Genomic DNA, 15807 nt, shown 5'->3' on the forward strand with positions numbered 1-15807 from the left:
TCTATCTATCTATCTATCTATCTATCTATCTATCATCATCATCATCTAGTCAATCTATATCCCTAGTTAGAAAAGAACGAAGGTGGGATTATGATTGACTGTTCAAACAGAAATGATGACATTTTTCTGACTATTTCTCACCAGTTCCACTTCTCCAGTCTTGATCAACCTTGGTGTAAGCAGTTATGTCTCACCCGTATTACTGCAATAGCCTCCTGACTGGTTCTCCCTGATTCTGTATCTGACCTCTATGAGTTCATCCTCATGAACAATCATCACAATGATTCTTTTTAAATATATGATGCATTCTTCTTCTCTACGCCCTGCAGTGGCATCTCTGGATGCAAAGCCCTAGAATGGTCTACCATAAAGATCCTATAGGTCTCACTTTCTTTGTCCTCTGTGACCTCATTTCTTGCTCTTGTACTTTTCCCTCACAATTCTCCCCTCACACTGACCTCCTTGCTATTCACTTCCTGCTTTGGGGTCTTTGAGTTGACTTTTTTCTCCCCTTATATCACTGTACTCCAAGATATCCACCTAAATCACATCCTTCCCTCCTCACTGTCTGTGCAAGTTATCAATTGTTTATTTGTCATGTCTAAACTCATCTTCTTTTCCTGCTTACGACAAGGGATCGAGGCCCTTTAAATATTTTCTCTTGGGCCAGCTGGCACAATGGTAAGCTTTGTCAGTAGAGGATACTGGAGGGACATTTCAGCAGAAAGGGGTTTTACTTCCTGGTTCCAGTGGCTCACTAGCCACACTTCTGCTGTGCAGGCAGCTTCCCCACATCCAGCCCCCGCAGAGCATAGGACTTGTCTGGTGCTTGGCTCCTGAAATACCCCAAAGCCATCAGCTGCCTGCAGCACCACCTCCCACACACCCCACCCCATCCCAGGGTGGTCTTATAGTGGAAAAACTACTGTTAATAGTTTTCCCCAGCACTCCGGAGGGTGGTTTCCCAGCAAGTTTAAACAAACAAACAAACAAACAAACAAACAGCTAGCTGCGATTGACATTCTGTAAAATTCACTGAGCCTTGGTGCAAGAAGAAGGATTTTGGCACCCCTAAGCTCTTTTTCTTTCTTCTTAGTTTTCAGCTGTTCTCAGTAGATGAAGTTGTCAAAAGGCAGAGGTTCCCAAAGGGCGATGTTCTGCTCCAGATAATCAACTTCATTTAATACATATTAATAGCAAGAAAAATTAGAAAGAGCTTGTCTTAAATCACTGCCTTCCCACTTAACAAGAAAAATCACGGAAAGCAATACATATGATAAAAACTCTCAGTACAGACATAGGACCATAAAATGAAAGTACTCTTTCTGCAATAAGCGTATGCTTTGTCAAGGTCAATTAAAGGCAAGATTTATGCACACATGCAGTCACTCTGTCTTAAAAAATGGCTTTACACAGTCTTCATGAAGGTGGAGTGAACTGCTGCTCAGAAGCTGATGCTTGTAGAATGGCAAAACCGAAATAATCTGGAAAAATATATCTGGCCTGTAGGACTATGACAGGAGTGTCTAAGGAAAACTCTGAAGTATATAAAAATAAGAAAGATTAAAACTAACTTTCAAAAGTAATTTAAGGGAAAGAAATCTCAGCTCTCTATTATGTCTTAATCGAGAAACTTGCTTTTTAAAAAAATCATATCTGAATGGCACAAGCTGAACATTCTTTGATTTATAACATGAAAATAAACTAAAAGTTACATGGTGCCAATAACACATTAAAGCCTGTCAACAGTATTTTTTTTTTTGCCACTACTTATAATTAATTTGTGTATCTACGAAGATCCAGAAATGTAAAACAATGGAAGAAATATAAAGGTTTTACAAACCTAAGAGCAAGCAGACAACAATCTCAACTTTTAAGTCATGCAGAGTGGTTACTATATTATAAACAAAGCTGGGACCAAAGTGATAGATGGATGGCCAATGCATTTGCTTTCTGAAGATCATAAATCACTGTGCTTTGCCTCTAAGCTCTCCAAATGCCTGAACTTCTTTCTACATTAAAGATGCTTGAAAGTGCATTAACTGTTTGTATCAATTAGCCTCCTAGAAGACTCATTTATGAATAGCACATTATTCAAAATATGCCCCTTCAGCATGACCTATTAACCCCTACTCTGTGGTAGGCATTGAAGGCACAATGACAAAAGGACAAGGTTCACATCCTTAAGGAAAGCTTAGACTCATCAGGCTACAAAAAGTAGGCAAGTATTCAGAATAGAATATAATAACAGATATACTGGAATTATATACAGAGTACCAGTCAATCATAGGAAAACTGTGATTATATTCGTTATCAAAGAGAAGGTTACAGTGGCTCTGGGGCCTTGAAGGATAAACGGAAATTTGCCAAAGAGACAAATTTAGAGAAGACATCTCAGAAAAGGGGAATTTCACATGCACAGAAAGGCACAGAGGCAGGAACAATCTGGGTTTGTTCAGAGAAAATTTCGTAGTTTGGGAGTGCTGTGAGAGGCACAGATGATGGGAGATGCACCTCTGAGGGCTGGCAGTGAAGGTCATGCTAACGAGTTGTGCTTTTATCGGGTAAATGATGAACAGAATTGTAACACGATCAGATGAAATCATGAGTAGAATAATGATACAAGTGGATGTGCACATGAAGAAGTTATGGAAGTAGTCAGGAGGATGGGTTTGAGAAGGTGAGGCTACAAAAAAGGAGACCAGTGAGGTGCCCATGCAGTTTTCCCGGTGAGAAATGACAATGGCAACAGCTTGAGATAGGACAGTACAAGTACAAATAGATGCAGAGGGTTTGAGGAGCAAAATTGGCTAGACCTGATAATTGGTTAGGTGGCAGGAGTAAGCTAAGGAGAGCCATCTGATAAGGCACTCCCATTTCCAACCTGGCTATCAAGAGGGGGAACATGGAGGAAATGACTGGTCCACTGTGCATACAATGAGTTAGAAGACTCCATGATATCTACAGGAAGATGTGGGTCTAGAAATTCAGTCAGACATTTGAAGAGAATTTAGAATTCATCAACTTATCTATTCTACAGATATTAGAGTAGAAGATAAGAGAGCCAAGGACAGAGTCTGAAGACATAGTCATTTAAAAATTGGGCAGAACAAAAGGTCCCTTCAAAAGAGAGTTAGAGAGCAGTCAGGGAAGAAAATTAGCAGAGAGCCATGCATGAAAAACAAGGAGCAGGGGCTTTAGGAAATATGGGAGTACCCAATAATCTAAACTGCTGAATGTAATGAAGGACACAGATTGAAGGGTGCCATTGAGATGGGAATCAAGAGTGGATTCAGTGGCACTGGAGGGCAGAGTCAGATAGCGGTAGGTTATGATCTGGAACGAATGAGATTTGAGGTGGTAGAGCAAGCACACCCAAGAAGGCCTTTCTGAAGCCAGCTGAACGAGGAAGGAGAGATGCAGGATGGGGGCTTGAGCGGGCCACTGGGTCAGCAACGTAGTTTGGAATGAGTAAATCCCATTTCCAATACACCTTGGGATAAGTCCCTCCATGAGGAAGATTCCTTCCCATTAAGCTTATATCTATAATGGATAGAGGATATAGGCATAAAAGAGATTATGCCAATTTCTTAAACAAAAGACAACATTTTAACTGTTTGGTAAAGTACCCAACGCTTTATGTAACTAAATGGAAGAAAATATTTTTATCAGAAATACTTTCAGAAAGGCACTGACTGGGGTTGAATGATTGGAACAGGAGGTCACCTCCCAGGGAACATGCTTATGTAAGTGCAAGGAGGTTCTGAAGTGCGTTCTAGGGATGGTGTTCTCAATCGTCTTTAGGATTTAGGGGCCAGATTGTAGTCTAAAGAAACAGAGGAGAAGCGGAGGTTTTGCAGAGGAAGTGGAAAGGGTAGAGGTCATTTAAGGAAGATAGGCTATCAACTCCTTTCCTCCATTTTCCTCACAAAATCTTAGTAATTAGTAATTTAATAATTTACTGCATTATTCTTTACTGCTTTAATATTATTGCAAAGAACAGATAACATCCCTACCTAAATTTGAGGCTAGACAAAAACAGAGACCTTGGGGAAAGTCGCAATGGAGGTTACATCAGTACCCTCTGCTTCATTCAAGGACATATGCTTTCTGATGTCCATTTACCCATAATTGGAAATTGATGCAGTGTTGCAATTCAGAAATTGCATGACTTGGAAACAGACAGCTTCATCATTATTTATCATCAAAATGCTACTCAACAGGTAGGCAGAAGTACTTAGTATAAATTACCACCACCAATCCTTACAATCCTGGGGTTCTGGAGAAATCCACAGGCCAAAGCACTGGGGAGCACCGTAATTGTATCAAGGCTGCTGTACATTATCTGGCCCACGACCAGCTGGTATTTTAGGGGACAGTGCTGGGTCAAGCTAGCCCACCGGGTCAACAAGAGACTCACCAACTAGGAAAATTGGCAGCAAGGATCAGATGGACAGAGATTTATGCACACTATAATTTTTAGTATTTGCACCATGGTGTCAACATTTTACTTGGCTCTTATGTTATAGTTCTTTGGCGTGGGAGCTGCTGGACCGAGAAATGTATTTCTCATGTCTTCCAGGTAAGGCTGAAGCCAAAAACATGAGATTTTGCCACTTTCAACTCAATGAAATAAACCAGGCATTTTACAGCTGGGGTGACTTCTGTTATGTGGGAAAAACAGAAGATAAAGGAAGAAATGGGGAGGGGAGTTAAGTTTTGCACTATTTAGTGATTATTTAGATTGTCTTGTGATATTGAATTATAAACTACTGAATTATAGTTTACTTCTTACGTTGCTAATTATCTTTCCACAAGATGACATCGGAAGTATCCAACCACAATGTTGGGTAGTTTCTAAGAAAGCCACATGTACACGTTGTCTTTTGCATCGCTCTGAGCAGGCGGCATTCTGGACTGGTCCACAAGACACCTGCCCTCTGTGCCTTTATAATTCTCTCTCTCTCTCTCTCTGAGTGCAAGCGGGACTGTGAATAGGACGATATTTTTCTCTCATGATTAACTTATAGTATATGGAAAAAAGGTAAGGAATTTTCCATTTATAATTAACGTTTTTAGCTGTTGACTCAGTTCATGCACAGGGAGGCTATCCTGGGTGATCTATTCAAAGAAAGATCCAGACTCCCCAGGAGGAGAGAATCCAAGTGAGTCTGTTTCTCCTGCTCTCCTTGAAGAAGTAAGCGAACATGTGTTCCACAACCTCAGACGTATGAACTCTGCCAACAACTGGGTGAGCACAGAAAGGCCCGTGAGCCTCAGAGGAGACCCTGGCCCCCGCAGGCACCTGGACTGCAGGCTTGGACTACCCTGGGGAGACTCTTGACTCACAGAAACTGTGAGATAATAAAGGTGTTTAAACCACTAAACTGGTGTCAATCTGTTGCACAGCAACTGACCACTCTCCAAATCAATGCCGTGATCACAACAGACACTCAGGAACTTTGGGCTTTTTGGTCTCTCATGGGAGAATTCACCTGAGGTAACGACATGGACAAAAGTCCTCTGAGACAAATGAGATCAAACCCAGTCACTTAATAGAAGCAAGATGGGTGAGAACATTAAGGACAGTTTTTTGACTAGGCTCAATAACCATGGCAAGGCCTGAGAGAAGTGTTGCATGATGATGTGACTTACAAACTGTTTCATTCATGGGCCTTGGGGTACGTTTGGGAAAAGATTCCACACTGCAGATGCACGACTCTGTGTCTGAGCCGTGCCTGGTTGGACAGATGGCTTTTACACGAGCAAGCCAAGCAACTCCTGATTCTCTCGACCTGGAAAGAGAAATCCAGGAATGTGGGCCTTCCATGGTGATCTCCCACATCTCAACCTGTAAAACAAGCACGAATACACACTAGAACTCTATCCAAGGTCAAAACGATGAGGATTTTGAGAGCTCGTTTTCCACTTTCTTTGTGTTTTCTCAGTGTCATGCTAAATGGGGCCTTGAGCACTTCTTGGGTGCACCCTGTGAAGTACAAGTGGCACTTGTTAAGTGAAAAAAGGCCCTAAGCAGGCGACTTGTAGTCATCTAAATGAGCCATTCAAAACGCCACCCGAAAAGCCAATGCCGAGCCCTCTGAATAAACAACGGTTGGTGAGAAAGCAAGTGCCCTCTCAGAAAAATACCCGAACGAATTCAGAAAGAGCTAAGCAGATACTCAAGAGGCCTAATACATCAGCATTTTCTGTAGGTTCATCATCTTGTTTACTTTCAAAATCTAGCCTGGGAAATTTGGAAAGCCGCCGGCACTGGCTTAACCACCCCCTAGTCCCTGAGAATACAGCCCAGTGCTAAGAAGAGGGCAGCAAGGATCTGAGCATTTTCTGTTTGGCAGGCTCTAAGCTATGTCCTTTGCTCAAGTATTTCACTTCACATATTTTGCCTAACGACTTGGTAAAATAAATTCCTTTTCCATCGCTACATGTGATCATAAACACAGCAGCTTAAACATCGGTATCCCTTCGTGAGCTCATAGTTCTAAAGATAAGAAGTCTAGGCATAACCAGAAGCCAGAAGGCTGGATTCTCTGCTCAGGGTCCCACAGGCTGAAATCAAGGTGACATCCAAGCTGAGTCAGTTACAGGACTGAGGGCCCAGTTTCCTTGCTGGCTTTTAGTTGGTACTATTCTCAGTGTTTAGAGGACACCCACATATTTTTGCCACATGGCCCTCACTATCTTCAAGCCATCGATGGTATGTCAGTTCCAGGAAATATACAGGGTGAGTACACAGGGAGTGGGGAATCTTGGGTATCATCTTGAATACTACTCTGCCTACCACATAAAATCAGTATTGCTATTTCCACTCTAAAAATGAGGAAACTGAGGCTGAAAGAAAATGATCCATGTTGGAAGTGCTACTACGTCACCAAAGTCTGTCTGCTTCTAAAGCCCATGTTTTTCTAACATGTCATGCTGAGTTATAGAAGAAATAATCTTTTTAAAAGCCATGATCACCTAATAAGTGTCAGAGATCTAGGCTAGTAACTGGGAAAGCAAAATCAATCCCATGGCTGGTTCTGACTGGTGCCGATTCAGGTTTCCCAAACTGGAATTCTGACCTGAGAAACCCGTAAGCTCCACAAGTGAATAAGCACACTCAACTAGCTTCTCCTCCTCGCTCCTCAGATATCCACAGGTTGCTCTCAAAGCTTTACATTGGTAGAAAATCAGATCCAGTCACCTTTAAATTGTCAACACCAAACAGCAAAAGAGCAATACATATTTTTTGTAGGAAAAAACAGAACTATTAAGATGTGTTAAACTATTTCTTCCAGAGCTAAACAACTAATTACAGGAAGGAAGCTCTCATGGTTGTCATGCTATATTTTCTGGTTTCTAGAAATGATCTCCTTAAATTACTACTTGTTCTATGATGTGTAGAGAAGAAAACAGACTGAGTCGGAAAGTTGCAAACGAAATGGGTTGTAAGTAGCGTGAGGCAAAGGACCACTTTTGTTCACCACTGGATCCCCAGTACAAGGCTGAAGAAATGGGGACATGAAAAACAACAATCTTAAAGGCTGTAACTTACTTTTTTAAAATAACCTTTAAGCAGGAATTTGCTTTTGTTTTTAAGGCAGTGTACGTAGCCTTCCTCCCTTGGTTCAGGCTCAGTCACTTATTTCATGTTCTAAGGACAATCATGATTTCAAATATCCCTGTAGGTATTCCAATTTTTGATTCTCAGATTTGATTCTACTAAACATCTCTAGAACATAAAATCAGAAGCCAGGGAAGCCATCCCAATTTGGATATATTTCCCCACTGCTTACAAAGAGACAATCCTGAAATAATATCATAAATTAAGGGTTGGAAATTATTTGAAAGAAGAGTTTTTAACAAAAGTTCAAAATACTTATTTTTTAAGGATTCTAAAATGTAGAGGTACTTGAAATTTAATAAAACTATTCTTTATTATACTAAATATTATATTAATGTCATAATATTATGAAAAAATTATTATACCTGGGAATACTTCCCTGTATATTTGGATCAGCACATAAAATTTTTAAGCCTCTAACATGTAGAGCATGTGTGCATATGGCCTTTCTTTTCTCTCCTCTTTGTTTTTAATATAGATGCTTTACCAAACCAAAATTTCACGGTACTCAGGCCTATTAACACTAATTCCCACAGGTAGAAATTACACATTTAAAATAGTATTAACTTGTTTTTATACAGCAGTTTCTTTCATCAGGCACCATCACAGGCAGTAGCCATACTGGGTTGTCATAGGGCTGTGAGGGAGGCAGAGCACAATTTTCTTTATAATCATTTTAAAGGTAAAGAAACTGTCTCACTGGGTCACTTGCCTAAAGTCAACATCTGCGTGTCGATTGTAAGCACAGTGTCTTTTGCCTGTGCCACAGAGCATCTCTAGCAATGGCACCACTAAGGAATGGGACACGTGTTCACTTGAGCAATGGGAATGGCGGGTGCAAGGTTGCACAATTCCTGCATTTTAATGGATGGTACATGAGACACAATTTGAAGGGAATTTGATCCTTCCTAGTTAACTTCCTTTATTTTATCTAATATTTCCTCAAACTAAGCAGGTACCACACGAAGGCAATAGAAAAGGGCAATTATTACAACTGTCTTAATTTTTTAAAGGTATTATCGTGCAAGATCCTAAAATAGAATAGTAAACGTGCGTTTTTAATATGGTAGAGTTACAATTTTAAAAACTAAATTATACTTTTCTTGGTATGTGATTTTTTGTTTGTTTATGTTCATCGTTAAGCTTTTTTTTTTTTTTTTTTCCCTACTCTGAAAAGCTGTTAACCACAAGTCCAGTTCTTTTTAACTTTTATCCACAGGGAAGTCATAATCCCCTGCTTAAATAGAGGCTGGTTACCATGGAAATCATTCTAATGCCACTGAATCAATATTTTGATTTTCTTGACATTTAATATAAAAAGAAAAGACAGACTAAGATTTACAAAAGTCATTTTTCATCTTTGTTATAATTTTGATAGCTGGAAAGATTATAAAGAAAACATATGCTCTGTAATGAACTCCAGTTAACTCACGATTATAAAGAACTGAGAATTCATAAAAGAACACTCTACATATTTATATAATTTTGGCTTTGAGTATACACATAGAAAAGCATGCATTTGGACTCAAGACTTTTTCTCCATCTCTGAAATAAGCCATGATTTCCTCCTGTTGTTACAGTAGATATAACTTGGTAGAAAGGATTTGAATATATCCAGTTTTGCAAATTGCCTTTTTATTAAGTGTTTAGAAGAGAAGGTGAAATTTGCATTGCGTCTTCTATAGAAGTCAACCATTTCTGCACCAGATGCTAATAGTCCGTCTGGTCCACTGGCGACCCTCAAAGACATACGACGGCTGAAGGCCTCTCAACCCATCCTTGGAGCATCCTTTGAGAAGAGTTGTTGAAACAGGACCTAGTGTTTAATAAACCAGACCACCCACCAAGTAGTTGTACGAGCCAAACTTAAGTCTTGACTGCTGTTCTAATTGTCACCGCCCCTCTTTTGTCCTCAGAAGAAATAAAGATAATAGAGCTGCTGCCTTCTGTTTGATAACTAGCTGTTTGGAAACCTACATCTTCAGATGGTGAAGGGAATCTGAAAGAATTAGGAGCTTCTCTACCCTAGGAAGTAGCTACCTAAAGTGCCCCAAGTGAATGGAAATCAGTTCTATTTGTAAGACAACTGAATCGAAGCTCAAAGTTTTCTTCTTTGGGACAATCATGCTTTTTCGCTGGTGTTCGCTGGTGTTCACCCCAGAGGCCCCTCCCCCGAGGGGGGCTAAGCCGACAGTGTATTTGACAGGGCTTCCAGGATTCCAGGAATGTGTCCAGCAGGATTACATTGCTTGATAACACATTTTTCACTGGCTGCTTCTCTGGTCTGTTTCATCTCTCGCCTCTTTGGATGGATTTTTTATTCCCCTTTCTTCTTGTATCATTCTAGATTACTTTCAGGCCCTTTTCATTCAGGGACTGCTCTAAATCAGTAATCTTCTTTAGCAAACAACTTAATGTAATTGATTAGGTAGTTTTCCGGCAGTAAAAACAAGAGAGGGGTGACTTCTGGAAACAGGATCACAGAAAATAAAGAGAAATGAAAGGCATCATGTGTCAAATCAATAGCAGAGGAAACCTAAGAACAATATTTAAAATGTTCAAAAGGCAGATCTCCAGGGCCCTTTAGTGTATTAACAAGTAAACGAAACACCTAAAAGCATCAAGTGTTACAAGTTGAAGGACATACTTATGACCTTGAATCATGAGATAAAAATCAAATTTCTCATCTTCTCTAAGGTAGCAGAAAAAAATAGTTATGTAAACAGACACACAGATACACATGTTCATTGCTGTGCTATTCATTATAAAAAACCCAACTGGAACCAACTTAAGCATTCATCAAGGAGATAATGATTAAAGTACTGTGATGTATATTTAATTCCTTAAAAGCGATTTTTTTTTAACAAACTGAACATAATGAAAAACAGTCACCAGAGAAGAAGTGAAAATGCAAAAACACAATTCTATGCACAATTTCGATGTTGTAGGTATGCACACACGTACACGTCATTCACATTTGTACTCACACACACACACACACTCGTGATGTATTTTTGCATACATATATAATAGGAAAAAGCTCCATAAGTGGAGATAGTCCATGGAGACTGGAGAGATTAGCTTCATCTCCAGGCCTCTGTTTGTATTCTTCCCTATGCACCAAAGCTTTTGTTTTTTTGGCTACATAGGCACTTAGGCGCCAAAGCGAGAAAAAGGAGAGATGAGGTTAATAGAAGATGCGAGACATGCCTCACGGGTGGGCACCTCATCTCATGGACTAGGTTTACATTTCTGTGGCAAGATTAAACCAGAAGATAAGGGAGCTTTCACGAGGGACTGGGGAGCCCAGTTGACAACAGGACCTGCCCAATTGAAGAAAGGACCACCTGGCTTCTCCTGCCTGTTGCAAACCACTGTGAAACCCAGAGCATCAAGGGAGCCAGGAAGCCTGCTGTGGAGAAAGTCAGGGACAAGCAGGGCGGGAGAAAGGCCACACGACCTGGCACAGCCACGCTCTTACGCTGGCTGCTGGCGACGCTGGGAATCTTAAAGCATTTCTCACAACTGATACACAAAACTCTAAATGCTCTTGGATCAAAGCACACTTGAGACTACTCTCCCATTAAGTGAATCTCAGGAAAAACTCAAGAAAGCTGAAACTTCTTCAAGTAAGGACTAAGGGGCTGATGAGATCCAAGGTTAACCTGACCTAATTTATATTCATAGACCGGGAGGGAGGAGGAGATATATCTGATTTGTGTATTTCATAGCTGAGGCAAAATATAGATACAGGTAGCAATTAGAGATAGAGATTGAAGTAGAGACTGAAATATATACATATATGTGAATATACATGTATATACATATATACATGCATATTCATTCGCTAGAAGGAAGTACACTAAAATGTAAAAAAATACATTTTTAAGATAATTACAAGTTTTTTCTTTACATTTTCCTGCATTACAAGATTCCCCTAATAATCACATAATACTTCTATAATTATATAAGTAATACTTATAAAGCAAGAAAATATACATTTTAGATATATTTCTAGGCAACCTGATTCCCTCATGATTCGAAGCTTTAAGGGGGTAATAAAAAACACACATTGCCTTCCCTTTCCAATAAATTAAATACATTTTCTGGGTGTCTTTTGACCACATCCCAATAAATAACCTTCACCTTCACCTCAGAGAGCTAGAAGCAGGATTACATGACCCAGGGCGGAGGGCAAATGCTGGTTAGTAAGATGCTGACTGAAATATTTTTTCTAGATGAAGAGGGCATGGGGTGTTTTACCTTCAGTCCGCTCGGGGGCTTTCCCGCTCTTACTGGTGGCTGTGCTGTTGACCGTCTCCGATGACGTGCTCAGCTTGGTGCTAGGGTCCCGCTTGGGCTTGGGTGGTGGTTGTCTTCGGGAGCCACAGCTGCTGTCATCATCTGTGCCCCCAACAGAGTGCAGAGACTGTGACCTCACAGAGAAGCCGCTGGAGCAAGGATGGGGAAGCCTGTCCTGAGGGGCGGGCATCGTCATGAATCCCATGCGGAAATGTTTGCCCACGTAACTTCCTTCGTGGCCACGCCCTACTTCTCCTCCTATGCTGTAGAAGAAAGCAGAAGGAAATCCATGGAGATGAATTGAGCCGGCAAATGCAAGGTCATGGAAAGAAGTATATTTATGGAGGTGATAGTTCAAAATTTAACTTTAGATTGGTGAGGAAACATTTCCATTAGCGTGAAAGCATTCTGTACTTTTGCACTATGACAGCAGATATAACTTGATTATAATCAGAAATCTTAGCACTTATTTCTAGATATCCTGGTATGCTGGTATCCAGATACTCTCAAAACAGTATTCCAAAGAAAAATGATACGGCAGAGCACATTTCACCTTCAATCGCGTTTTTTACTTCGAGGTAGGTAAATCTTAAAACGTGGCTTAGAAAATAAACAAGAACTCCATGATTATGACACACGGCTGAGGTCAAGTGGGCAGCACTCAAGAGTCTTCTCCATTTCATCAGAATCATCCCGACTTTTACCTGGTTAATATAGTGGGGAAAATAACAGCAACAACAAAAGGGGGTTTTGTAACCGAATACAAGGGGAAGAGAGAGAGAGGAAGGAAGGAAGGAAGGAAGGAAGGAAGGAAGGAAGGAAGGAAGGAAGGAAGGAAGGGAAGGAAGGAAGGAAGGAAGGAAGGAATAAAGGGAAAATACTTGTTTAAATCGGCAAAGGAATCATCACCCTCTTTTAGTTCTCCAGAATCCTTCAGTTACACTAGAAATTTAGTTCTATTAATAAGCTAGCCTCACAGAATAAAATATCCACATCTAATAGATGTAGTTAAAATAGCGTCTGATCTTGAGATAGTTCTAAACACCTTGTAAATATTTGGAGTATGCAGTTTCCCAACGTAAGATTCTTAGGTTTTACATAGGAAAGTTTGAGCAAAAGTGTAAAAACATAAGAAATCTCTCTCAGTTTGAAGCTCGACTAATCATATAGGACTTTCATGGGACTTGCTCTATGCCACTAAGTAACAGTGACTCTTTGATGAAGAAAAAGGACATGGATGTCCATGTGAATTTTTAAAAGAAAAATTTTTCTAGAATTTTCCCCACGTATGTCCATTTGTCAATAGAAGAAACAAAAAGAGACATTATTAGAAATACTCGACTGGTTTTCTTAGACGTGTATGAATGGCAAATTATATCTTTTGAGTATATGAATTTTGGAGACTGAGTCTACTTTTTAAAATTTATTTAGACCTTTTTTTAAAATCTGAATTTTAGCTGACTCTGCCTTTATAATGACAGAATTCAAGATAAGGTTTTACATTTCTCTTTATTGTATGTTTGTCATAAGTTTATCATTTCAGTAGGAATAATAATGGGAGATGAGCATTTCCCCCACCCCCATTTCATTGAGGACTTATGATGACAATTATATGACCACTGTGGACTGAGCCAGAAAGGATTCAACAAGAACATGTAATTCTAATGACAACTTGCCACTTGATCAAAAATAATTTTTAATTAATTCATTTTTTCTAACTACTTTGAGTTGATACTCAAACACTAGGATATACCATCTTTGCAAAACAAAATAAAGGTGTCTGAAAACTCTGCACTAATTAGAGCAATGTTGACCCAGAAGCATGAATGAAATCAAAGGGACAGCCAAGCGGAGGTTTTCACATCATAGTTGTAGCATCCTGTGTTTTCACGCATCGTATTTTCTGTGCTTTCAAGAGCATCAATCAAAAACTTACTCAAATGAAATGGTTTGTGAAAAATCATTGAGAATTTAGTCAGAATAGAGGTGGGAGAGGTGGGGAATGGGCGTGGTGGATGGGAAGGTTTATCTTTGAGTTGTGATGATTGTGCCCTTGATCTTTCTCATGGAAGATATTTGGTTTCATCTGAGTTTGACTTCAATCATTTTGCATCTTTGTATCTTTTCTTTATTTCTGTTGCCATATCACTGAGCAAAAGGTGCTTTAAAGATTTATTTAGACAGCTGTCTCATTCCCAGTTACATAGCTGCATGAGAGGATTAACGCATGTGTTAATGCACACAGGAATTTATGAGATAGTTACTAGGAATAATTGTATCAGCAATTTCTCTGTTACTTTTGACCTAAATAGTGCCTGCACCTTTTCCCAAATAGATAATTAGTTCTGCTGCTTAATTTCAAAAGTACACTCTTTTTTAGCATAATTTTTTTAAATCGAATTCTCTGTGCTTTTCTTCATATATGTACACACACACACACACACACACATGCACACACACACACACACATTTTTCCAAAGAGTAATTCAATGTATGCTTCAAACAATAGCAGGTCTCAGGTGCAAGTTTAATTTGATTAGGCTGTGAATGCAGAATGAAGAAATGGGGCTATATTGACTACAAAGGCAAGGCTAAGGGTAAGCAATAAAGATTATGCTGCATCTAGGGTCAAGAGACAAGTAAAGGCAATGAGTCCAAAGCAAATTGAAGACTGTGGAACAGAGCATATGATTCCTGAATATGCAGATTCATGGACCCATACTGAAGGTACTATTCAAATATATCTGTTGAATCAGAGTCTCTGATTCTGTAGCCAATTAGTTTGTTTTTTAAAAAAACGACATCCAGATGTTTCTGATGTAGCTGACCCAGAGACCTCCAGAAATATTAAGAGCAACAGATAGAGCCATTAATGAGCAGACATCTGTTAGTTAGAAACAGCTGAGACACAAATACCAGAAAGTAGGACAAAGGAAATTAGCCAGAGAGAGACCAGGCAAAATATCAGAGATGAGAAAATACACGATGTATTAGATTGTGTTAGGGTATGCTGTAGTAACAATCACCAATTCTCAGTGATCTACAAACACAGAGGCTTATTTCTTTCTTGTATTAATTGGGTCGGCTGTGCCTCAGCTGCAGCCCTGCTCCACATGTCTTCATTATTGTAGGATCTAGTCCCTACTGGGATATGTTCTCATGATAGAGACAGAAAGAGACTCACTTAACTACAGTGTCTCTAAAGCTTCTGCTCAGCTGTAGCATATAATCTCACTCATAATCTATTGGCTAAAACCAGTCTTATGGCCAAGCTTGATGCCAAGGAGTTGGGGATAAATTCTCCTCCAACAGAAAACCACTGCAAGTTCCATGACAATAGGTGGGGATGCACAATCCTATTACAGGCAAGGGGTCCAATACTGCTAACGCAGCTGTGGCATATGCCACTGAGATCTTCCTTCAAGAGAGAACTTGCCATGAGAAATGAAGTTCGCTGACAACCAATGACCCCCTGGGGAACTTTGTACTTCCCATTCCCATAATTCTGAGCTCTACAGGGCTGGAGACCCTTGTCCTCAAATGGGGCAAACTCTTTCTAAAAGACACAGCAAAGGCTCCATTGAACAACAAGTTATAACTGCCTCCTGGGCAATTTGAACTTCCTTGTATGGTGGCCAGCAGGCAAGATGAGTCTCCACTGTGGAAGAGATTATTGACCCAGATCAGCAGGAGGTAGCAAACTGCTGTCACATGATGGGGAAAAGATAAATATGTGTGGAAACCCTCTTGATACTCTCTTGCCCAACTGTGACTTGAAAGGTCACATGCGGCAACCCTGGCCCAAGAAGGTTTTGGATACCAATCTCTTCTGAAAGGGAAAGTAGTCTAATCACCAAGTAACACCAGCAGAGATGTTA

The 15807-nt window shown here is 40.0% G+C and overlaps 1 protein-coding gene across 1 annotated transcript in view; it reads right to left on the bottom strand.

Moving 5' to 3' along the window:
* NYAP2 (neuronal tyrosine-phosphorylated phosphoinositide-3-kinase adaptor 2) overlaps nt 1–15807 on the bottom strand; it is a 238795-nt gene that overhangs the window by 129772 nt on the left and 93216 nt on the right. The window contains exon 3 of the mRNA XM_039855507.1: nt 11891–12192. Within this exon, the coding sequence (XP_039711441.1) occupies nt 11891–12192 (302 nt within the window). The remainder of the gene's footprint in view (nt 1–11890; nt 12193–15807) is intronic.

This window comes from Pteropus medius, unplaced genomic scaffold, assembly GCF_902729225.1.
Source record: "Pteropus medius unplaced genomic scaffold, Ma_sr-lr_union100, whole genome shotgun sequence".
Lineage (NCBI taxonomy): Eukaryota > Metazoa > Chordata > Mammalia > Chiroptera > Pteropodidae > Pteropus > Pteropus medius.